The sequence below is a fragment of the Neophocaena asiaeorientalis genome, unplaced genomic scaffold (assembly GCF_003031525.2).
Source record: "Neophocaena asiaeorientalis asiaeorientalis breed wild unplaced genomic scaffold, Neophocaena_asiaeorientalis_V1.1 scaffold108, whole genome shotgun sequence".
Classification (NCBI taxonomy): Eukaryota; Metazoa; Chordata; class Mammalia; order Artiodactyla; family Phocoenidae; genus Neophocaena; species Neophocaena asiaeorientalis.
Window position 1 is genome coordinate 4,672,162 of NW_020173770.1, and position 24,180 is coordinate 4,696,341.

General features: G+C 48.3%; 2 protein-coding genes across 4 annotated transcripts in view; one reads left to right on the forward strand and one right to left on the reverse strand.

Moving 5' to 3' along the window:
* Positions 1 to 6,710, reverse strand: part of BCCIP (BRCA2 and CDKN1A interacting protein) — a 12,610-nt gene extending 5,900 nt beyond the window's left edge. The window contains exons 1-3 of the mRNA XM_024751559.1: positions 6,549 to 6,710; positions 3,338 to 3,412; positions 2,148 to 2,228 (exon numbers count right to left, since the gene is read on the reverse strand). Of these exons, the coding sequence (XP_024607327.1) occupies positions 2,148 to 2,228; positions 3,338 to 3,412; positions 6,549 to 6,695 (303 nt within the window). The 5' untranslated portion in view covers positions 6,696 to 6,710. The remainder of the gene's footprint in view (positions 1 to 2,147; positions 2,229 to 3,337; positions 3,413 to 6,548) is intronic.
* Positions 6,711 to 7,003: 293 nt separating this feature from the next.
* The window catches only part of UROS (uroporphyrinogen III synthase), a 31,859-nt gene continuing 14,682 nt past the window's right edge, over positions 7,004 to 24,180 (forward strand). For all 3 annotated transcript variants that reach the window (XM_024751561.1, XM_024751562.1, XM_024751563.1), the window contains exons 1-4: positions 7,004 to 7,215; positions 21,724 to 21,812; positions 21,992 to 22,075; positions 23,688 to 23,784. In XM_024751561.1, coding sequence (XP_024607329.1) covers positions 21,750 to 21,812; positions 21,992 to 22,075; positions 23,688 to 23,784 — 244 coding nt within the window. In that variant the 5' untranslated portion in view covers positions 7,004 to 7,215; positions 21,724 to 21,749. The remainder of the gene's footprint in view (positions 7,216 to 21,723; positions 21,813 to 21,991; positions 22,076 to 23,687; positions 23,785 to 24,180) is intronic.

Genomic DNA, 24,180 nt, shown 5'->3' on the forward strand with positions numbered 1-24,180 from the left:
CCCCTCCCCGGCCTGGCCCCAGGCCTGCCCCTCCCAGCCCACTCCTTCCCTCTCCCGGGCCTCTTCACTCAACACAATTCTTCGTGGCAGCCGAGTTCTGAGCAACCCGCTGCACGACACCCGGGCCCTGAGACTCCAGCCACGCACACGCAGTCCCCAGCCCACCTCCCCTTCCCCCGGAATCGCCTTCTCTAGAAGAGTCCAAATCCCCCCAGTTCCAAAGCCTCCAGAGAAAGCTCTGGCAGTCCCTGTCCTAGGAACAAGAAGCCTGGGTCCCTGGGACACCTCAGGTGTCTCTGTGGAAGCCATAATTGTAATTTAGACTTATTTGTGTAATTATCCAATGAAAGGCTGAATCCCCCGACTAGAGAATAAGCTTTTTCAAAACTAAAAGCAACTGCTTCTCATCAGTATGCATCAGGTCTCAGGACACTAACCAGCTAGAGCTCACGAGTGTCTGCTGACAGAGCAGGCAGCTGCTTCTCCCCACCGCACTAATAAAGGGATGCTACCGAGGTGTCACCCTCTCATCTTCCTGACGCTGTGTGCTACAGGTTCTGAATGTTGGCAGCAGGTCTGAAAAGCGTCTGTTGTATTTAGTAATGAAGATGTTGGTGATCCCATCAGTTTCAGGACATTGGGAGAGTGTTGGGGGTAAAAGCCAGATTAAGGTGTTTAGGAGAGGAGGTGGAAATCAAATGCAAAATATCTTTCAAGAATTTTGGCTTTGAAAACCAAGTGAGATGGCTGAAGGTGAGGTCGTTTGAGTGGATGGAACCTTAGACCGAGGTGGAGTTATTTATTTTGCTTTTTTACAATAAGCTAGACGATAGGTGCTGGGAATAGAAAAAAAGACTTCAACGGGGACAGTTACGCATAGAGTACAAGCCATGCGCCAGATGCCGTTCTGAGCATCTTCTCTTGTTCACCACCCCCCCCCACGCCTACGAAGCAGGCACCATCCTCATCGTCAGAGATGCCCGCGGAGAAAGATGAAGGTCACCGTGCAGACTGCATTTTCCACAGAAGGCTGAAGCGATTTTTCCTATCCCACATTCTCTTCTGACAAAGTGACCTAGACACTCCTCCCACTGAGGGGGGCGATCCACGTGCCCTCCCCTTGGACCTGCACAGGCCATCACGTCTGCTGATCAAATGAATGGTGGAAATCACCCAGTAACATAAGATGCTCTGCACTTCTGCCTGGCTCTCTTGGGTAGGGAGGCCCACACTACAGAGACTGAGGCCCATGGTTCCAGCTGGGCTCCCAACAGAGACACAGGAGTGAACCATCTTGCAAGGAAATCCGCCAGCCCCGCGCTGAGCCTCTGCAGCTAATGTGCCCGGAGCAAATACGAGCTGTCCTCACTGAGCTCTGTCCAAAGTGCAGAGTCACGGGCCAGAGTACTGTTGCGGTCCTGACTCGAAGGCGCAGGGCAGTCTGTCAGGCGGCAGAAGAAACGTAGAGCCAGCGGAGAGTACACGCAGAGGCGGGATTCATCCCAGGCCTGCTCCCTCCTCCTCCAAGTGCCACCCCCTGCTTTGCATGACACCACTCGAGGCTTTCCCCCTTTTCCCTCTCCTGTCACTCCTGAGTCTCCCTGGCAGGTTCTGCCACTTAGCTCATCCCCCCAACTAACGCTGTCATGACCAGACTGTCCCTGCCCTCCGTGGACAACTTCAACTACTCCCACGACTTCAGTGACCATTTATGTGCTGAAAATGCCCCAGTCTCCGGCTGCTGCACAACATCTCACTTGTATATATCACAGGCAAATCAAACGCAAAATGTACAAATCCAAGCTCGTGTTCCCCTCTTAACCTGATTCTCCTCCATGCTTGCTACCTTGGTTCTCCAGCCAGACACGAGGGTATCATCCTCAACTCCTTTTCCACTCACTCTCAGACCCAACCATTCATTAAGCCCCGTCGTATTTCACCTCCCCAGTATCTTCTGAATCAGCCCACTTCTCTCCCTATCCGCTGCCACAACCTAGATCACTGCATTTAATAACCCTGAATTGCTGGGATGGCCTTCTAACCAGTAATACTTTCCAATTTGAGTTTCTGGCCTACTTGCTATAAAACAGGAGGAACTTAGGATAAAGAACTAATTTAATCAGAATAAACGCAACTGTCCTGCTTACCTTAATCACACTCCCGATATGGTTCTGTTGAATTAAGAGATCTGTTAGTTCTGCAGTGTTCACAGGAGCTTTTAGGAAAAGCTAAGAGGAGAAAAAAAATATATTTTAAATTAAAACCAAAGTATGGGACTTCCCTGGTGGCAGAGTGGTTATATAAAACCAAAGTAAGGCAGGGGACATGGGTTCGAGCCCTGGTCCGGGAACATCCCACATGCCACGGAGCAGCTAAGCCTGTGCACCACAACTACTGAGCCTGCGAGCCACAACTACTGAGCCCGTGTGCAACAACTACTGAGCTCAAGATCCACAACGACTGAAGCCTGCGCGCCTAGAGCCCGCTCTCCGCAACGAGAAGCCACCGCAATGAGAAGCCCGCGCACTGCAATGAAGAGTAGCCCCCACTCGCCGCAACTAGAGAAAGCCTGCGCGCAGCAACGAAGACCCAACGCAGCCAAAAGTAAATAAATAAATAAAAATAAATCTATTAAAAAAAAAACCTAAAAAAAATAAAACCAAAGTATGATTTCTAATAAAACTTCTAATTTCCATATTCAAATAAAAATAATGAAATTTCAATGATTTGACCAGGAAGATGACCCAGAAAACAATCCCAAGAGGAAAGAAAAGCCAGAGCAAATCAAAGCAGTCAAGGCACAGAAATTTGAGACGAGGCAGAGCCGGTGGTAATACAGGGGGTCTTGGGGAGGGGAGCGGACAGGGAGGAGACGAGAGGGGAGGAGGGTGGACTGGACACCGGAGGCTCTGAAGGGTGGCGAACCAAAGCCATCTTACGTGGAGTAAAGGAATACAGAGAAGCAGCAAGCCTGCTGCTTGTGGCACCAGATGGTGGAATCAGTGACAGGCCATTATGTGAGAATTCCTTTAACCCCACAAAGCTTAGAAATGAATTAGAGAAAAAGAGAATAGCTCTAATAATTAAAATATGAAAGGGAGAGTATTTTAGAACACAGAATACTTAAGTATTTTAATCAAAGGAAGGGGTCTGGGAGTAGAGGCACAAATAGGGGAGCTAGCCCTGGAAAAGAAAACAATTCTTCCTTCCAGGCAAAGTGGAGAGGGTAGAAATGGGAATTCTAAAATAGAAAAAATGAAATCTGACAGAACTTATATCGAATGGCCTGGAATTTCTTAGAAGAGCAAATGCGTGTGTAGTGAATAAAAGACAATACCTGCTGCAGTAATTTCTTAATTCCGTCGTAATCGTTATCTGAGATAGAATAAGCTTCGAATTCAATATTCACTTCCTGTAAATGACACACAAAATAGGTCATCATACATAACTCACTAAGATAATTCAGGCATTATTTTCCCTCCCCACCTCATTCTTTTTGGCTCTATCTCCATCTATGGAACATGCCAGAAAAAGGACAAGAAGAAGAAAATGTTACCAAAAGAACTATAACTGCCTAGGCTTCAAAATAAGCAAACATTGCCAAGACTGCCATCTGCACAGATGACAAAGCACCTTCACACCATCTCCTCATTTGAAACAAAAGCCTGAGAAGAACAAAGCATTCAGAGTGACCTAGTTTTGATGTTGAGAAAGTCTGTTCTGGATAAAGCAAATGAGAAATTATTATTTACCTGACTGCAGTAAGAGTGAGCAAAGAACAAAATCACTTCAAAAGTCCTTGGCATTGCCTAGAGCTTGATTCAGCCCATGGATTTGAGGCTACGCTTCATTCACTGGGCAAGAATTTACTGAGTACCCCTCTGTACCAAGCACTGTGCCAGGCACTCAAGATGAAAAGGTGAGCAAAGTAGACATGAATGATCATGCCCTCCTGGAGCTTATGGTGTAGGTGGGAATACCGACATTAAGGAAACAGTCATGGAAATAAATATAGGCTTACAACTATGCATGCTATAAAACACAGGTGAATGGTGCTATAACAGCTTAAGAAATAGGAGGTTGGAAATTCAGGAAAGGCTTCCCTTAGAGAAGTGACACTTGAGCTGGGAACCTAGGACCAGTAAAGAGAGCTCCTGGCACAGCACAGACGAAGGCCCTGAGGCAGGAGGAAATATGGTGAGTACAAGTAACTAAAAGGTGTGTGTAGAGAGGCTCCCTGATCTATCTCTGTAAAACAACAATAACAGACTCTAAGAAGCAATGCCACTGAAATATTACATAAATAAATGTAAGGATTACTTCACTCCAAAAAAAAAAAACTTAAAGGCTTTTAAGTGCTAAATAAGATCAGTCCTTGAGGATCCTAAATCGTGTATTATTAGTATTACTATTATTGCTGGAGGGTAAATTCCCACAAGCAGAATTACTGAATCAGAGCATTTATACACATTTTAAAGTTCTGATGTTGTCAAATGGCCCTCCAAAAAGGGTGCGTCAATTTATAGTCCCACCAGCAGTATATGTAAGTGCCTATTTTCTTACACTATCATCAGTGATGGTTACTACACAAATTTCCAACCACTGGCAAACTGGTAGATTATCCATGTTAACGCAAGAAGCGCTGAGTTCTATAACCCGAAGTTAGCAAAAGCCAGTTAAAGATCTAAATTAAAAACGGTGAGACCGCATTTAAGGTAAGGGGCCAAAGTAAAGAGCTGCTTTGTAAGGGAAAGCTCTGTTCCACGGAAAATATATTATATACCCACACCACAGTCACAGCACTAATCCTGCACCCATGCTTGCCCTGCTCATGTTTATCTCTGACTTTATTCCCCCATCAGCCTCTTCCTTATTCTGATCCCGCCATATTAGCTGTCTCTCTGTCCAATAACCATGAGGACTTTGGATTTTCATACAAATGAAATGGGAAGCCATTGGAGCGGTCAGAGCAGGGAAGTGAGAACAGATCTACATTTTTCTTTTTGGCCGCGCAGTGCGGCACGCAGGATCTTAGTTCCCAGACCAGGGATCAAACCCATGCCCCCTGCAATGGAAGCGCGAGGAATCTTAACCACTGCACAGCCAGGGAAGTCCGTATACGTACATTTTTAAAAGATCTTTCTGCTGTGGGTGGAGGAGAGATTGTAGGGGAACAAGAACGGGAAAAGGCATGCCAGTTAAAAGTTACTACAGAAGTCCAGGCAAGAGATTGTGGAAGGGTGGACTTTGACCGTTGCAGAATCACTGATGAGAAACGTCTGGATACTGAAGGTAAAGCCAACAGAATTTACTGATGCGGGATGAGGAAAAGGGAGGAATTACAGTTAACTTTCGGGTTTTGGATTTGAGCAGCTGGTGAATTTGGCAACCATTTACGTAAGCAGATACGTTAGAGGGTCCCTGAGAAAAAGAACCAGAAATGGCTTTCTTGACATAAGAGAGTCCTAGCTCCTCCTCAAATGATATCCGTAATATCTGAGTTCTGCAGGAATTAAGGCCCCCACCCAGGTGGAGGACCGAATGATGATGCTGACCCTCCGGACTTCAATCAGCTAAAGCTTGGACTCCGTTGACCTTTGCCCCAATTTTATGCTGAATTCGCCTCTGCTCAAGCCCCCTCATGAATATGCACGTACCCTTAGCTTAAAACATCAGCGCTGCTGTTTGGGGGAGACACTGCTTGGGGAAAGACCCCCGGTGTTCTCCTTACTCTTGCTACAAGTAAGAAATCCTTCCTCCTTCTAATCTTCAGCGTGGTTGTGCTTACTGGCTCGATCACCCACCAAGAGGTGAACCCAGTTTTCAGGTAACATTTAGAGAAATGGCAAAGATTAGGATCAGGGACATAAATTACCTACTCTGCCCGGCGGGTGTTAAGTTCAGGGCTACCTATTAGCCATTCCGGGGTCTTCAGGACCTTTCCGTCCTAATTATTCATTCAACGAGTGTTAACTACCTCTAATGCCAGGCTCTACGGTAGGAGCCAGTTCTAGCAGAACATATCACCAGGACTTGGTCTGAGGGGCAGAAAAGACAGCTTAGTTGAGATCTGACCAAGGACGGGAAAACACTGCAGGAAAAACGCAGCGCGCAGAGAGGAGAAGGAGGCTGGCCTTCGAGAAACGGGAAGGCGGCCGCCATGAGGGAGGCAGGCACCGCGAACCCAGCGTGGGGGGGCTGCGCGGGGAGGGCAGAGGATGAACTCGGGGCCCCCGGCAGCCCAGAAGGATTTGGGGCTTTAGCCTGAGAACTAAAAACGGCCACCGAGGACGGTGCCGTTGCGGCGGTGGGAGGGCCCACGCACCCGGCCGGGACAGGACTTTTGAAAATAACTTTCTGTGGCTGCAATATGTAAAAGACCGAAGTGGAACCTCAGTGAGAACCTTTTCTCACCTCCAGTTTCTGCTTAAGGACCCTCAGGTACGGGGAAGTCGCTACTCCAAGCAGCTCACACACTCACATGGTTTTGGTTGTTGGAAAGTTTTTTCCCAGACATAAGCCAAACCGGGGTCGCGCGTGTTTCTCACCTCATTGACGACCTCGTCGTCTTCATCCTCCTCTTCGTCACTGTCTTCGTTGTCTTCGTCCTCATTCTCGAGTTCATCATCCTCGTCCTCATCGCGCGGAACCGAAAACCCGCCGTCCAAGGCACGCCGCTTGGGCCTGGACGCCATGCTGCCGGCCCCACTGCGCCTGCGCAACTTCCATGAGCCCGCCCTTCCGGGCCCACCCATTACAAGCGGAGGGGGTAGAAGGTCACGAAGAACCTCGGAGCGGAGTCGGCGTCAACCCACTGCCCCTGGTGGATTCCACAGCCTTGATACCTAAGAGTCAAGTCCAATCTGGGGTCCTATCTTGGCCTTTTCTTCCTCCTTCCATCCATTCTCAAGCCTTTCCAAGGTTCTCTCTCCCCTTCGCGCAGTGGTTCGACCCATCTCCGCCAGGTATCAGGGGGTCCTGGGTGTCGGTGCGCATGCGTGAGCTCCAGCTGAGCGAGGCCGGGGCTCCACGACCCCTGGCGCAAGTGCTGGTGCTTGGGGCCCGGGGAGGGCCGTCGCCATGGCAGCGCCGGCCACGCGGTGAGGGGGCCGCCCTCCCGGCTGGTAGCTCCCGCAGCCTCGCTGCCTGCTGGTGGGAACCGTGCGATTCCGCCCCCGACTGGGCGCCTGCCGAGTGCCTCACCAGCCAGACGAGGTAGGTGTCGCCCGCGCGCGGTACCGACGACTACGCGGCGTTCCGCAGGGGCCAGCCTGCTGCCCTGCCGGTGTATGACGAGTCGGGAGCGGAACCCGGAGGCCAGTGCTGGCCTGGGTGCTGGGCCGTAGTCCGCGGGCAGTGGTCGGCCCTGAATGGAAGGTCGCCGGATCTGTGCAGATGCCCTCACGCCTGGTTAAGGCCCGACCCTGCGGGCGTGCCCCAGCACAGTCGGTGGCACAGCCTTGTCAGTGATGAATGAAACCGATCCTGAGCGCATTTCTCAATCTGAAAGTTTAAAGTCAGGGATCAACCTTGTATGCTTCAGGGCCAGTGGGGATTTCTAAATTAGACCTGAGCCTCTTTGGAGAGAACAGAGTGCAGGGGCCTTTGGCAAGGTGGAGAGCGTGTACCGGGCAGCTGCTGCCAGCTGTGGCCGAGTGGAAATGCTGCCCAGTGTGGTCAGTTCTCACATTTCAACAGAACCTGCAGTTCTGGACTTTTACCAAAAAAAATCTTGATTTGTAAAACTTGTGCCAAATAAAATTCATCTACCGGTCAGGTTTACCCCACACACTGCCAGTTTGCAGCCTGTTGTAAAGAATACTATTTGGAGAGAAAGTCACAAATTAGAGAAGACATCTGCTTTCTGAGAGTGAGGTCTATGGCTTTGCTTTTTTTCTGTCTGTAAAATGAGGAGAGTAGGTTGGATGAGTGTGACTGCAAAAATGGAATGAGCTGTCCCCAAGTTGTGAGACTGGATGTTGCAGAATTTTAAGCAGAAGTGTGATAACCTCTCAATGATCCTTCAGCAGCAGGAGATGGAAGTAGGATACCTTAAGGGTCCTCAGAGCCAGAGTCCCCATGATTGTGTTCTGTGAGTTCTGTCTTTCCTAGCAGTCTTGCCTACCAGGCCACAACATGGAATATAATATGTGTAAACATCAGGGCTTCACATATGATGGCATAGCTTAAAATGGCCCCTTTGGGTCCTATAACAATGTAAAAACATCTTCCAATAATGCATGAGAGAGGTAGCTGTAAAGAAAGACCTATAAAAGGCTAAAATTAGAAAAAGACTCAGAAGACACTGTGCCAGCCTACCAATAGAGCTGCACTGAAATGTCATAGGTGATTTTTTTCCCCTGTTTTTCTATACTTTTTTGTGGTAAAAATACACAGAACATAAAATTTACCATTTTAAGCAAGTGTCCAGTTCAGTGGCATTAAGTATGTTCACATTTTTGTGCAATCGTCACCACCATCCCTCTCTAGAGAATTTTCATCTTGCAAAACAAAATTCTGTACCCATTGAACACTAACTCTGCAATCTCCCCTACCCCAGTCCCTGGAAAGTGGTTTTCCTTCTCTATGAATTTGTCTATTCTAGGACTTCGTATAAGTGGCTCATATAGTATTTATCCTCTTGTGGCTGGCTTGTTTCGTTTAGCATAATGTCTTCAAGCGTCATCTTTGCCATGGCATGTGTCAGAATTTCCTTCCTTTTTAAGGCTGAATAATATTCCATTGTATGTATTTTTGTTGTTGTTATCCATTTATCTATGGATGGACACGGGTTGCTTCCACCTTTTAGTAATTGTAAATAATGCTGCTATGAATGTGAGTGTACAAATACCTGTTCAAGTCCCTGCTTTTAATTTTGGGGGGCATATATTCAGAAGTGGAATTGTTGGATCATATAGGAATTCTATTTTTAATTTTTTGAGGAACTATACTTTTTTGTATTTTGCAAATTTTCCACAATAAGCATGTATTGCTTTGATATGAGAAGCGGGGGAAAGCCTTACTTTGTGCCCTCGGATTAGTACCCAGTGTTGAGCTCATGGTCAGAGTGTGAATGAGTAGCAAATGCAAATAAGTGGACTACCGTGGTTTTGTCATTCAAGAAAATATGGTACTGACCCCACGGAACTTCGCTCAGTCAGAGACCAGATTGCTGACCTGCTGGCCCAATCTTCACTTTCAGCTCAGATTTTATCTTAAAGGAGCAGAGAGGTGGCAGCAGGTGCTTGAGAGAATGGGGATGGGCTCCAGACTTCACCTGGAAAGAGGTGAAACTTCACCTCTGCCACGTACTGCGTTGTGTGACCTTGAGCCTGTTACCCAACCCTCAGAGTTTTGGTTTCCTCTTCTGTAAAAAAGGAATAATAATACCTTCCTTGCTGGTTTAAATGAAGATTAAGATCTTGCATGTAAAATGCTTAGCCTGGTAAATCACACAGAGTATGCGCTGGGTAAAAGGGTGGCTGCTGTTATTGCTGATCTCAGAGCAGCAGGACATGGTTAAAAAGTGTGGGTTTGAGGTGTGGCTCTTTCTTACCAGCAAAGAGACCTTAATCAAGTCAGTTCCCTGTCTCTTTAAGGAAAAGTGACCATCCCCCCTGCTCAAAAGTCGCTGGGTAAATCTAAAGTGCGAACAGATATTACTGAGCATCTACTATGGGGAAGAAAGTCCCTCAGAAAAGCCAGTGGTTCAGAGGACCCAGCCCATTTTACAGATGCAGGAATTGAGACCAAGAAGAGAACAGCATAGACCAGAACCCAGGCTTCAGCCCCTCTAGCACAAGCTTCTTCCACTCCACCAGGCCTCTCGTCAAAGTTCAAAGTGGCTCACATACAATCCTCCTTGTCTAAAAGCTTGAGAATACCCCTGCCTCTCCTTCTGTTCCTGCCTTCCTCGTATTGCTGCAATACAGGTAACAGGTGTCGACTGAAAAACAAAAACCGTGCAACAGGGCTTCCCTGGTGGCGCAGTGGTTAAGAATCCACCTGCCAATGCAGGGGACATGAGTTCGAGCCCTGGTCTGGGAAGATCCCACGTGCCACGGAGCAGCTAAGCCCATACGCCACAACTACTGAGCCTGCGCTCTAGAGGCTGTGAACCACAACTAATGAAGCCTGCACGCGTAGAGCCCGTGCTCCGCAACAAGAGAAGCCACCGCAATGAGAAGCCGGCGCACCACAACGAAGAGTAGCCCCCGCTCGCCGCAACTAGAGAAAGCCCGCACACAGTAACAAAGACCCAACTCAGCCAAAAATAAATAAAAGAAAATAAATTTATTTTTTAAAAAAACCGTGCAACATGAGAGCTGTGAGTTCAGTTTCATTTGGGGCTTACTGAGGACTATAGCCCAGGAGACAGCTTTCAGATAGCTTGAAGGAGCTGCTCGGAAGAGGTAGGGGGGAGGTCAGCAAATATATGATTCTGGTAAGGGGGGTCCATACAATCAAGCACACATATCGGTAGAAGGCTGCTGCTAGTCACAAGGAGCTGACATCTCCGTTAGTGATTTTAGTGCTTTTATAGGTATGAGAAGTTGCAAGAAATTGGGTTCATAAAATTTTCTCCTGAAAATATCTAACTATTTGAAGGCCTGTTCTGCCAGATTTTCCAGAGCTCAGAGGGCCTCATTCCTGATCTCTGCCCGAACTCCTTTCAGGGTGTGTCAAAGGTCAGCGACTGCAGTGGCTGGTAACTTCATTCTTGTAGAGGCAGAGGGCAAACGACATTCTTCAGTTAGCACAGGAGTTTCTCACAGCAGGGAGCTTTCAACTTGGTCACAGAAGTGCAGGGAGAAAGGAATTCCCGTGCTGTATTTCCACCACACTTGCAGCTTCAATCTGGATGAGACTATTCTTTTCCCAGAGCTGCCCTATCAGAGTACCACAACCTAGATGGCATAAACAGCAGAAATGTACTGTCTCGGGCTTCCCCGGTGGGGCAGTGGTGAAGAATCCGCCTGCCAATGCAGGGGACACGGGTTCCAGCCCTGGTCCAGGAAGATCCCACATGCCAGGGTGCAACTAAGCCTGTGCGCCACAACTACTGAGCCTGCGCTCTGGAGCCCACGAGCCACAGCTACTGAGCCTGTGTGCCGCAACTACTGAAGCCCGTGTGCCTAGAGCCCGTGCTCTGCAACAAGAGAAGCCACTGCGATGAGAAGCCCGCACACCGCAGCAAAGAGTAGCCCCCCGCTCGCCGCAACTAGAGAAAGCCCGTGCACAGCAACGAAGACCCAACGCAACGGCAGGCGGACTCTCAACCACTGCGCCACCAGGGAAGCACTAAATATTTTTTAAAAAAGGAAATGTACTGTCTCACAGTTCCAGGGGCTAAAATTCTAAGATCAAGATGTCAGAAGGGTGGGTTCCTTCTGAGGCCGTGAGGGGGAGTCTGTTCCAGGCCCCTCTCCCTGCTGCTGGTGGTTTGCTGGCACATCTCTGAGTTTCCTCAGCTTGTAGATGCGTCACCCCGATCTCTGCCTTCATCTTCACTTAACGTTTTCCCTGTATGTCCCTGTGTGTGCAAATTTCCCTTATTTATAAGGATGCTAGTCATAAATGATTAGGGCTCACCCTAATGACCTTGTTTTAACTTGACTGCATCTGCAAATAGCCTATATCCAAGTAAGGTCACGTTCTGAGGTCCTGGGGGTTAAAAGAATTCAAAATATAAATTTTGGATTCGGTCCACCACAGAGGCCAAGTACAGGGACTTGCCATTTCACTGCTTGCTCTTCATAGCAAGTGACTGGTGTTTGAACTTCTTGATGGGAACAGCTAAAGGAGTCCTGTGTGAAGGTGTACATTGGCCACAGTGACATATTGCTGAGAAGGGGTTGGTTTGTTCACTTTTTGTGAACCCCCTTGCCTGCCCCAATCCCTAGAATACTCCAGGCTCTAGTAAATGAAAAGCATTTTAGCTGGCTTTACCCATCTTAAACGTATTCTGCATGAGTTTGATGCTGAACTCCTTTATTCGTTAATCCCAACAGACCTTCTGTACAAAGTGGTTAGAATAAAGATACTTCACCCTAAATCATCTATCTACCCCAGCAGAATACAAAATCTAAATCAGAGGAGCCCCAGACCCAGAGGCGTACTTTTGAAGCCTTGCTTCCAAATCCTGGCAGTTTGCAGTAGGAAGTACCTTGACTGTCTCTTTCTCAATACTTCGCTCACAGTTCTGTGGTTGTCCATCCTCCCCCACCAGCCTTGGAGTTCCTTGAGGGTGGGCACTAAGTCTGACTTGTCCCTTTCCCGGCATCCAGTACCCAGCATCACAAAGAAGAGACTCAGTGTTTCTTGGGTAAATGAAAGCAATATGGTAGAGCCCCTCTCCTGCCTAATTGAGAGCCAACTTTCTGGCCTGGAAGGCCAGCTTGTCATTTCTTAGTTCTCCTTGTGGCTAAAATTCAGGAGCTTCTACAAGTGGACAAGGCAGAACAAGGTACACCTGGAACCTCAAGGAGAAAGTCATACCAAAGGGCCTTGCTCATTTGCTCCCCAAGTGCATTGCATGGCATTCTTCCCTGACTTGCCTATAATCCAGAATGCCCTTCTCCACGCCTACCCTCGCTCTGGTGTCTCTCACGTGTGTATGTGGGGCAAGGGGAATGCTTCTGGAACCTCTCTTGACCTCACTGCCTCCCTTGCCAGTTATGGCCTTATTTCTGCTACTCTTCTTAATAGCAGTACTCTTCTTATCTACAATTACATCTCTGTGTCCACTTTATTCTGTAACTTATTCTGTTATGAACTGAATTTTCCCCCTCAAACTCCTATGTTGAAGCCCTAACCCCCAGTGTGACTGTATTTGGATATAGGGCCTTTAAAGAGGTAATTAAGATTAAATGAGGTCCTAAGGGTAGAGCCCAAGTCCTACAGGACCGGTGGTGTCCTTAAGAGGAGGAGACACCAGGGGTCTCTCTCTGCACAAGCACAGAGGAAAGGCCATGTGAGCACACAGCAAGAAGGCAGCAGTCTACAGGCCAGGAAGAGAGGCCTCACCAGGAACAAACCCTCATGGCACCTTGATCTTGGACTTCTAGCCTCCAGAAATGTGAGAAAATAACTGTCTGTTGTTTAAGCCCACTAGTCAGTGGTGGTCTGTTAATGGCAGCCCAAGCTAAGACACACTCCAATCCGTTTTCCTTCTCCTTTGCCAGGACCCTTCTACCCTGCATCCCTGACTGACATTGTTTGAGTGCTTTAGGGCTCTGTCCTGGACCCCCTTCTTTCCTATCCATAATCTCACACAGTCCCAGGACTTTAAATACCATCTGTACACTGATGACTCCCAAGTCTTTGTCCTTTGACCTGACTCCTTCCCCAAGCCCAAAGCGCCTGCCTGATCTCTCCATTTGGACGTCTAATACCAGTACTCTTCAACTTTTAGCACTATGGCACAGCTAGTAAATGGTAATATTCATTCAGCACATTTCCATAAATAGACGAGGATTTACAGTTTACAGCTAAAGGCAGTCAGCCCTGGCTGGGGTGGGCGTGGAGGCGATGGGAGTGAGTTCTGGCTGCCCTGGACTCTACCCAGCTGCCCCAAGGGCTGAGAGGACCCAGACCCCAGGCACACCTGTGAACCTATTCCCAGGACTCTGACGGGCTGGGGTACACTGGCGGAGAAGAGGCATTCTCAAGGATAGTCTGTGTCGTTCTTCACGTCCTGACATGGTGCTACTGTTCTTGCAGTTGTCCAGTTGGAGTCACCTTGATTCCTTTTTCTCTCTACCCTGCGTCCAGTCCAAGTCAATGCTGTTGGCTACACCTTCATAATATATCCAAGTGCAATCACTTTTCCCCACTTCAAATGCCAATCTGGTCCAAGCCCATAACATCTCTCACCGAAACTGTTCCAGTATCCTCCCTATTTTACTCCTTTCTACCTCCAGGCTTTTCTCCACACACCTGCAAGTGGTCCTGTGAAACTCTAAGTCAGAGCAGGTCAGTCCTGTGCTCAGAATCCTCCAGTGGTATCACATCTCATTCAGATAATAGGCAAAGTCCTCACCACAACCTGAATGGCCCTGCAATGCGGCTCTGAGCCCGGGGCCCGTCTGCTCCCCCTTGGAGCTCCCTGGGCTCTGGCCCTACTGCCTGGCCACCATTCTCATACTTGCCAGACACTGTGTTACTGAAACCTCTCATATTTCTTGGACAGGAATAAGAGTCTCCTCATTTCTAGTCCTGCATTTTTTCCATTCCATCAAGCTGTGTAAAACATTTGTGAACATCCATAGCCATTATAAGGAAAGTGACTCCATAATTTACTGTCCAAAATGGGAGACTTTTGAGAGTGCAGTTGGGTGCTGTCAGTAATTACACCAGAACAACAGCTGTAAACTGGGACTGTCTTGGACAGACTGGTATACATGGTCACCTGTATGATCAGGCCACCCAAGATGACTGTTCTCTTACTCTCTGCACATCCCCTGCTCGACCAGTCCCTGCCTCACCTACACCCTACTCACCTGACTGACCTTTCCTCTCAGTTGTAGCGCCTATGATATAATCAGTAAATGCCTATGTACCTGCTCCTGGCGCCAGCTAGTGATTTTTGAAATCTTTGAATCCAAACTATCTCCACTATGATAATTTATCAAAGGGGCGGCGAGAGGCGGCCCCTCTGCTGGTTTCCCATGCAACTGATGAGCCAACCCGATGTCAGTTCTCCCCATAACTGGTAACCGCCCTCTTCCCCAGGTAGCAAGGACTGCTGCCATGTCCTTCCTGCTGTCTGCCACACACGGTGGGGCGTCACTCCAGGACCCCGCTGCAGACACGTAAGATCCCCCGTCCATTCAACTCCTCATGTCTCTGTCGCTGACTCCGGGCTCTCTCTTTGGTCTTGAGGCTGGGCGGGTACAGGGCTTGCAAGCCTTCAGGGTGCAGCTGAACTTCACCCCAGCTATAAGGAGAAAAATTCTGACACGTCCCCCACTCTTCCTGCCCAGAATAGAAGAGGACTGTGGTGAAATCCCTTCCTGTGTTAAGTCTCAGGGACTCGGGGTAGAGGGAAATAAATAAAACATAATTAAGGTTAAACCCCAAATGAAAAGCTTCATAGTTGAGTGAAAATGTCATGCTAAGTACTAGTTCACATGGAGGCTTATCACCCACCAGGAAAGGCTGTGTTGCTTCTTCCAGTCTTTAGATGGTGTGATGGGCATGAGCTGGTGGGGAGAACTGAACTCAGACCCCAAGGCCTGGGCTCAGTACTGGCTCTGCCTTGGACTTCGCATGTGAGCTCTGGCAGGTCCCCCTGCCACACCCCAACCTCAAATTCCTCAGCTGAAAAGGAAGGATTGGCCATGCTGGGAGCACGCACACAGGTGCTTTTTCTTAGGAGACAGTCCTGTAGACAGCACCAAAAATCAGTTCCCCTCTGTCTAGTTGCCTAGGGCTTCTGTAACATATACCACAGAGCACATGGCTTAAGCAAAAGAAGTTTATTGTCTCCCAGTTCTGGAGGCCAGCAGTCTGAAGTCCAGGTGTCTGTGGGGCATGCCTGCCTCCTCTGAAGCTTCTAGGGGAGGATCCTTCCTTCCTCTTCCAGCTGCTGGGGGGCCCAGGTGTTTCTTGCCTTTGGCAGCGTCTCTGCAGTCTCTGCCTCCTTCACATGGCCATCTGTCTGCCTCTATCTGTGTCTAGATTTTCTTCTCTAAGGATGCCAGTCGTGTTGGATTAGTCATAGTTATGTGGGACACTCTAATCCACCATGACCTCAGCTTAACCTAGTTACATCAGCAAAGACCCTATTTCCAAGTAAATTCACATTTGTAGGTACCAAGGATTAGGACTTCTTTGGAGGGAGCACAGTTCAATCAGTTGTGTCTTCCATGAGAGCTAGGGCACCTACACCTTTTGGGCTGGCTGTATTTCCTCTGTGGTCCTAAGGATGGGAAACCGTGTGGGTGAGAAGTAGCAATGTTTGTCTTTCTCACTCTTGTTGGCTACATTTTGGAGATGACAGGAATGTGGGTTTCTTGAGCTAGGAATGACAGTCTGCACTGAGCTCTAGAAATATCCCGGTCCTTCCCTTGGCCTGTGAGAAATTGCAGTAATGCCACCATCTAAGCCCCCATGATTGTAGAAAGCAAGCCATTGGACAGAACCTGGGGATTCCAGGCAGGGAGGTCGTTCCTGGTTCACAGAGCAGCTGGTGATCACGCGTGCCTTCACAGGGGCCCAGCTGCCCTGTGAGCCAGGCCTCCCCTGGCGAGTGTTTCCTTTGCTACGAGCTATTTCTGTCACCTGGTCCCTGGGCCTTTGCTGCAGACCCTTGGGCACTGCAGGACGTTTGGGGAATGCCCTTCCCTTTTTGAGAAAGTGTCTGTAGACCTTTTTCTGAGCCTTTGGATTTTGCCCTGGGCTGGATGTGCCCAGTAGTTCAGGGACTGGTACCTGTCCATTATGGGGTGTGAGGGTGAGGGAACACTCTCAGCTTTAAACTCTCAGTTACTGAGAAAAGTACCAGGGTGTTAGCACGGCTATCTGTGTGCACGTATCAGCTGATCCCTTTCTCAGTGAAGCTGATGACATGGCCTTTGCGTGGCCGAGAAGCATCAGCAGCGGTTCCTCTTAATTTTACGTTAGAGATGCTTTGAGCAGTGGCAGAAAAGGGACGGGGGTAGTATTTGATATTTATTTGTCAAGTCCTGCAGCCCATCTCATGGAATTTCTTAACAGTTATCCCTAAGGCATCAGTTTTATTACCTGAGAGAACCACAGAGTAGAACCCAGAAGAAATATTTTCTGTTTGCAGTGGGTAGATTGGTTTTGCTCTCACATGTTTTCATTACCAAACTAAGCACTTTGCACTAGAGTGATACTTTATGTCTTTTTTAAAAAATATAATTAATTAATTTATTTATTTTTGGCCGCGTTGGGTCTTCATTGCTGTGCAGGCTTTCTCTAGTTGCGGTGACCAGGTCATTGTGGTGTGTGGGCTTCTCATCGCGGTGGCTTCTCTTGTTGTGGAGCTTGGGCTCTAGGCACGTGGGCTGCAGTAGTTGTGGCTCGCAGGCTCAGTAGTTGTGGCGCACGGGCTTAGTTGTTCCGCAGCATGTGGGATCTTCCCGGACCAGGGCTCGAACCCGTGTCCCCTGCATCGACAGGCGGATCCTTAACCACTGTGCCACCAGGGAAGTCCTTTATGTCTTTTTACCTGTCTGTCTTCCCAAGCACTTGGGTGTGTAGCACAGCGCAGGGGTGAGAGCACGGACTTTGGGGCTGGGCTGCCTGAGTGTGGCAGCTCTGCCACTCATTGGTCCGGGGACTTCGGGTGAGTTTTGTCCCCCATATGCCACAGTCTCCTCATCTATAAAGTGGGATAAACCTCATAGCTTTAATGCATGTAAAGCTTCTAGAACAATCTCTGGCATGTAGTAAGCGCTCAATAACTGGGTAGCTGTTGTTGTTATCTCCTTTGAGTCACTCAGCGGCCTTGGTGGGGCAGAGTTTATTCCCATTTGACAGGGGAGAAAAGATCCCATCATGGACAGTAAAGCTGGTCTCTTGGCCCTTCATCCTGTGCTTGTTCTGTGACCCCACACTTCCCTCCTTGTGTTGCCCCAGAGAGAAAGGGGAAGAGAAAAGGGCAAGCAGAAACCAGGGAAGGAGAGGAGAAGTAAATCCATCAGCAAGACGCCTCCCACTGGAACTAAGATAAACACAAACTCCCTAACAGGACCAGATGAGGCCTGTCTCCCCACTCTCCCCTGTACATTCCAGCTGCCGCAGACCTCTCCCACCCCTCAGGCATACCAACCTTGGAGCTTAATCCTACTCAGGCACCACGTCTAAGTCTAAGCATTAGGTCCTGAGAAAGCTATTCTGGCCTCTGTATTAGTTAGGATATGGGTTCCACTGCTCTAACAGAAATCCAAATAGCAATGGCTGAAACAGGATAGAACTCTCCTTTTCTCTGATGTAAAAGCCCTGGCTGACTGGTGCCTCTGCCATACAAAGGGGTCCTGCTCCTTCCATCACCCCCAGGGCGTTACCCTCCCCTGCAGTAGAAGGGGCTGACCACCTGGCCCGCATTCCCGCCAGCCGGGAGGCAGGAAGGGGAGGGCAGGGGCGCAGCACTTCCTGCTAAGGCAGGACCTGGAAGTGTGCACGTCCCTTCGACGTCCATCCTGTCGGCCTGGCCACATCCCGCTACATGTTTTTATCTTGGGCAGCCACGTGCACCGTTATTATGAGGGGCTCCATTCATATGAGGGAGAAGGGAAGAGTTGATTTTTCGGGGGCAAGTGGCAATCCCTGCCACCCCTCCTAGTCCAAATAAGACTTGCCAGTTATGTTACCACAGCATCCTGACTTTTCTTTCATAATGCTCATTGCACTATGACTCTGTCACTATTTTTACTTATTTGTAGTGTATCTGTTTTACCCTCCCATTAATACGAGAGCAGGAATCATATTATATACCCAGTGCCTGGTTGACAGTAACTGTCGACGAATATTAGTTGACTTCCTGATAGGACTACACAGCACAAACCAAGCGTTTAGGTGGGACTCAAAGAAGGAAGACATTTATTTTCATCCTGGTCCCAACCATTTCAAACCAGGCTGTGGACAGACGGTCTCACATGGAATGACGTCGGTACCTCCTGTTAGCTCTGCCTTCAGTGTGAATCCACGGTCCAGCTGCTTAACTTCCCTGAGACCACCTGCACGCCTAGTCCGTGGTGGCTAGCCTTACCCCAAAGCCTGAGGTCTCTCTGAAGTGTAAATCCCAGCACTGTCACTCCTGCTTCAACCTTCCAGTGGATTCACATTTCTCATGGAACCAGAGCCTCCCTTATCCTTTGCTCTTGAGCCACGCCTACCCTTCTCCCCTGGGGACACCCCGAGCCCCTTTCTGACATTTGAACATTTCTGCCCCTGCTGTTACCATTCAGATCTCAACTCAGATTCTCCTGCTCAGAGAGGTCGCCCTGGAGAGGTAAACCCACACCCCAGTCACCTCACAGCCTGGAGTGCTTGCACTTGTCCACGCCTCCAACAAATAATGCAGACCGTACCTCCCTGAGGGAGGTCCCAGGCGTCACTGCCTGAGACCACTATAGGAACACTTGTGTGAGAGATTGGCTCCTGGTATCTGAAAGTAGTACTAACAGATGCTTTGGAAACTTGGGGATGTGTATCCTGGAGCCTAGAACCAAGGCGGGGGGAATAGGATAAGGCTGAGTAGGGGTCTGTGGTCGCAGGATGCCTGCTTCACAGCATTACGCTCCCACTTTTTAATCCCCACAATAGTTGCTTGCTTTGCACGCCACAGAAAGATTTATGCAGAAAATGCCAAGTTCTACCTGCCACTTAGTGACATGCCAGACTCCTGGAGCCCCGAGATTGGAAGGTGTATCAGTCAGGGTTCCACAGAGAAACAGAGCAGTAGGGGATATATGTCAGGAGACTTAGTGCAAGGAATCGCCTTGTGCAGCCGTGAGGGCTGGCGAGGCAGGGCTGAAATCCACTGTGCAAGCTGATGGGAAGGGCAGGCCGGGCTAGGACACGAGCTGCAGCTGTGGCCACAGGCGAAATTTCTTCTTCCTCAAGGAAACCTCAGTTCTGCTCTTTAGGCCTTTCTTTTGACTGAACCAGGCCCTCCCTGATTACCAAGGATCATCCCTTTTACTAAAAGCCAGCGTGCACGGGGTCTCAGGAGCGAAAAAGTAAAGAAGTGGCTGGACCGTGGATTCATGTTGAAGGCAGAGTTAACAGGATGTACCGACGTAATTCCACGTGAGACCATCTGTCCACAGCCTTGTTTGAAATGGTTGGGACCAGAACGAAAATAAATGTCTTCCTTCTTTGAGTCCCACCTAAACGCTTGGTTTGTTCTGTGTGATCCTTTCAGTAAGCCAACTTGATCACATCTCTAAAATACCTGCCCAGCAGCACCTAGGTTAGCATTTGTGAATAAATGGGGAAAATATCCTCGCCAGGCTGACACCTAACAGTGACCATCACTGAAAGGGAGATTCCTGATTTCTGTGGGAGACACATTCTGAATAACTTCAGGAAACGATAGAAACGATGCTACTGCCCATTTCCCCAAATGCCCCGTCTCTCTAGCTAACAGCTCAACAGCAGCGTTAATTGAACTTGATTTCATAATTATTGTTAGTTCACCCCGGTTTGGTTGCTGAGATACAAAGCAATTCATTTGGAGACAATTTTCCTAAGATGTCCCACAGATATCATAATGTTCCAGAAGTATGTTCAGTAATAATTTATAAGTAATGGCTCCCAGAGTTAACACATTTCTGCTCCAAGCAATATACTTTCTTTGACTACTGTCAACCACTGTATAATATTTATTAAGTCACTAACTGCTAGTCTAATGCTACTTGTGCATTTCCAGCAGAGTTTATCTTGCAGGTCTTCGACAGTATTTGATTTGAGGCTTTTGGGATGGTTATAATGTGCTTTTACCCTCTTGACACAAAAGGAATTTAATATTGTAAAAAATTGGGGGGTAAAACAGAAAGAGGTAGAGAAGAAAATAATCACCCTAACCTACCACCAAAGAATATTCTTTCATATATGTGTATATATAAAATCTGTAAATGGTACCTTAATGCAATTCTGAATCCTGTTCTTTTAAACTTAACATTATTTTGTGATTAAATAATCCATATAATTAAGTTGTTTATGAATATTTTAATGATTTCTTATAACTGTACCATGATTTATTTAACCATTCTCTCATTGTTAGATGTTTACATTGTTTCCAGTTATTTGCAGTTGTAAAGAATACCAAGATACAGACTTGCAACTAGTAGTTAAATAAGTTCTGGGTGGGGGGCGGGGGGAATCTAATGCACAGCATAGTGATTATAGTCAACAATACTGTATTATAAACTTCAAAGGTGCTAAGAGACTAGATATTAATTGTTCACACCACAAAAAAGAAATAATTATGTGAGGTGATAGAGGTGTTAGCTAATGCTACAGGGGTAATCATATTGCAACATACAAATGTATTAAATCACATTGTACACCTTAAACTTACACAATGTTATATGTCAATTAAAAAAAAAAGAAGACCAGGATGAATATCTTTATGTTAATCTTTACACACATATATGAGTGTCACCTTAGAATTTATTCTTGGAAGTGAAATTATGGGAAGAAGGGGTATGAAGTATATAAGCCTTTTAATAAATATCAACCAGCTGGTTTCTGGGTTAGAAAATTTTTGAAAAATCCTCTCATGATACTCGACCACATTTATAAAATATGATTTGAGAAATAGAAGAGTCAGTATAGTCATTTCCTAAAGAGCTTATGAGCAACTGAGTATATTTATCTTGAAATGGAAGTAATTATTTATTTCCTTAAAATATAAGATGCTCATTTCTATAGTTGTTATAGATACAACCCAGAATTTGCATCAGTTCTCTTCTGTGAGCCTTAAATATTTGGCTAGGCCACTGCCTTTCCCTAATGGCTTTCATCTGCCTTTCCAAGTGATATCAGGTGCCAGCATGCCGTCCCTGGGCCTTATCGGTGACAGGGTCTCCAGAAGGAACGAGCCCGTAAACGCCAAGTCATTGTGTGCGAGGGATGGGCCGCTTCAGCCAGCGGCTGATTACCTGCTCCTGGCGCCCAGCCCAGCTGACACCGCTTAGGAAGAGGCTTTGAGATCTAATTAAGATCCGTTTCCCTGCTCTGTCACAGCACCCCGTAAAGACTGCCAGGCAATAATGAAGGTTCTTTTACTGAAAGACCCTAAGGAGGACGACTGTGGCCAGGATCCCTATATCAGGGTAAGTACCTGACACACCTGGTCCCCGAAAGCCCAACACTGCCTTGTGATTGAAGTCAAGGGGAGGGTCCATCTGCTAAAACTCTGAGGAACTGGCACAGAATAAGTTGTGAAATAGGACCTTTTCCTTATTTTCCAAACAACCCTGGCCAATTCAAAACCATATTCTTTTACCTGCAGGAATTAGGATTATATGGACTCGAAGCCACTTTGATCCCTGTTTTATCATTTGAGTTTTGGTCTCTTCCCAGTTTTTTGGAGAAGGTAAGATTCATCAGTGTCTGAGCACCATCGTTTCTGAATGAGACACGTTTGGTTTCTGTAGACTCCTACAGAATTCTAGGGGAAGGACCCGTTTGCTAGCCCTCTTCTCACTACCCAACTGTAAAACAAGGACGGCATGAGCTCACCTGCTCCAGGACTTGGCTGCTACTGGATCCTCGGCCCGAGCCTCTACCAGCGGCCCCAGAAAGCCACCCAACCTGGAGGTGGGCCCGTAAGGAGGCCCGGGAGAGCCAGTCGTGCTGAGGCACCAAGCCTGTGCTGCTCTTGGCCACGCAGACCCTTCACCTTCCTCCTGTCATTCAGTCCACGCCCCTGACCTCAGCGAAGCGCAGAAGAGCTGTTGTTTCTCCCCAGGTTGGGCAGCTTGGCGGAGTTCTCCAGCAGATAAGAGGGAGAGTTGGGCCTGCTTCCATGTATTGGAGCCATAGTTATGGCCAGGGAAAGTCCCAGGAAAGCCCTCCAAATGCTTCCGATTAAGGATTCAGGGCCCAGTACCCCAGGCCCCATCAGTGTGCACCCTGTTACCGGACATCTCCCCAGGGGCACCGTTCTGGACACGTGGGCCCAGAGCCAGGGCGGCTTCATGGGACTGGTGTGCCCAGCCCTGCCCACCGGGCTCCCGGGCCGCTGTGGGCATCAGGTTCACCCCCGTGCTCTGCATGTCAGAGCCCACCTGTCACTCTGCGGAGGACCTCTCTGCGATCTCCCTTCGTTCAGCAGTTTACTCAGCAAACATTGATTTGGCATCTGCCCCGGGTCTGTGTGCTGTGAGGAATGTATAAGGGACCCACATCGCATGCTCTTCCGTAAGCAGCTTTAACAGGGAACCAGAGCTCATCATTTGAAATCTTTGCTAGGACCCTGTGCTCAGAAAAATACTAGAGTCTCTGTGGGAGCTTCTCCATCACCCCCAGCCAGTTTGTTTCATGAGGGGCTTCCTGGACTCCCTCTCTGAAGCTCCTGTTGGGCGGTGAGCGAGCGCACGGGCTTGGGAATCATAGGGGCATGTGCTCAAGTGCCGGCTCTGGCCCTCACCTCGGACTAGTTCTTTATCCTCACCAAGCCTCTGTGTCTTAACCCGTGCGACGCAAATAGTGCCGCCTGTCTCACAGGGCACTTTCACAGGTTCAGTGCAGGATTATGTGTATAACAGCCCAGTGCCCAGCTCAGAATACGTGTTCAGTAGATTTTATCACCATTTTTATGCTCAAAAACCAGGGCTTCAGCGTGGATATCACTCCTTGAATATTCCAGCTTTCTTATGGATGCAGGTCAAGTCTACCGTCCTGCTGCACCCCAGCCACACCCAGGCTGAGTCACATTGTCCCTTGGCTCCGTTACACCTGCCACCCTGCATCACACTGGCCTCTCCCTCCCCAAGACTCTGAGCTACTTGAGGGAAATGCTGTGAATTTACCTGTATGTCCTTAAAGGCCTAGAGTAGTTCCAGGCGCGTAGTAAGCTCTGTCTTGAGTGGATGGATGGATGGATGGAATTAGTTTGCCTGCTACTATTGTGAAGCGTTTAGAATTCTGGAAAATGTTGAACTTGACTATCATATAAAATGCCTTTGCTGTTGTTTGGTGTACAGCTGTCTCACCCTGAAGGTTACGGGGGCCTCATTTTTACCAGCCCCAGAGCAGTGGAGGCAGTGGAGCTGTGTTTGGAGAAAGACAATAAAACCGAAGGTAAGGGTGGGTCTGCTGTGAATGCCACTGGACTTTGCTTTGTTCTGTTGGTGATACTAGATTCCAGAAATAGCTGGACTTCAGGTTTGAGAAACTGCAATGACTTTTAGTCAAAAACTATTTAGGTACCAAGTTACTTCGTGTTTTTGGAACCTTTGGAGGGAGCAGAAGATGAAATTCCTTCTTCTAAGCTGTTTCTTAGTGTCCCACACAGAATGACATGTTACATGGTAGCCTTCTGACCGGGGTGAGCGCTTCGTGGCACTGTGTCACCAGGAAGCAGGAGACGGTGCTACCTCCTAAATGCCCAGACGGGCACCGCTGTGGGGGGTCTCCACGTGCACCCACCAGGTGGTCACAGTATATGGGCGCCAGTCTCTTTCCTCACAGGGACGA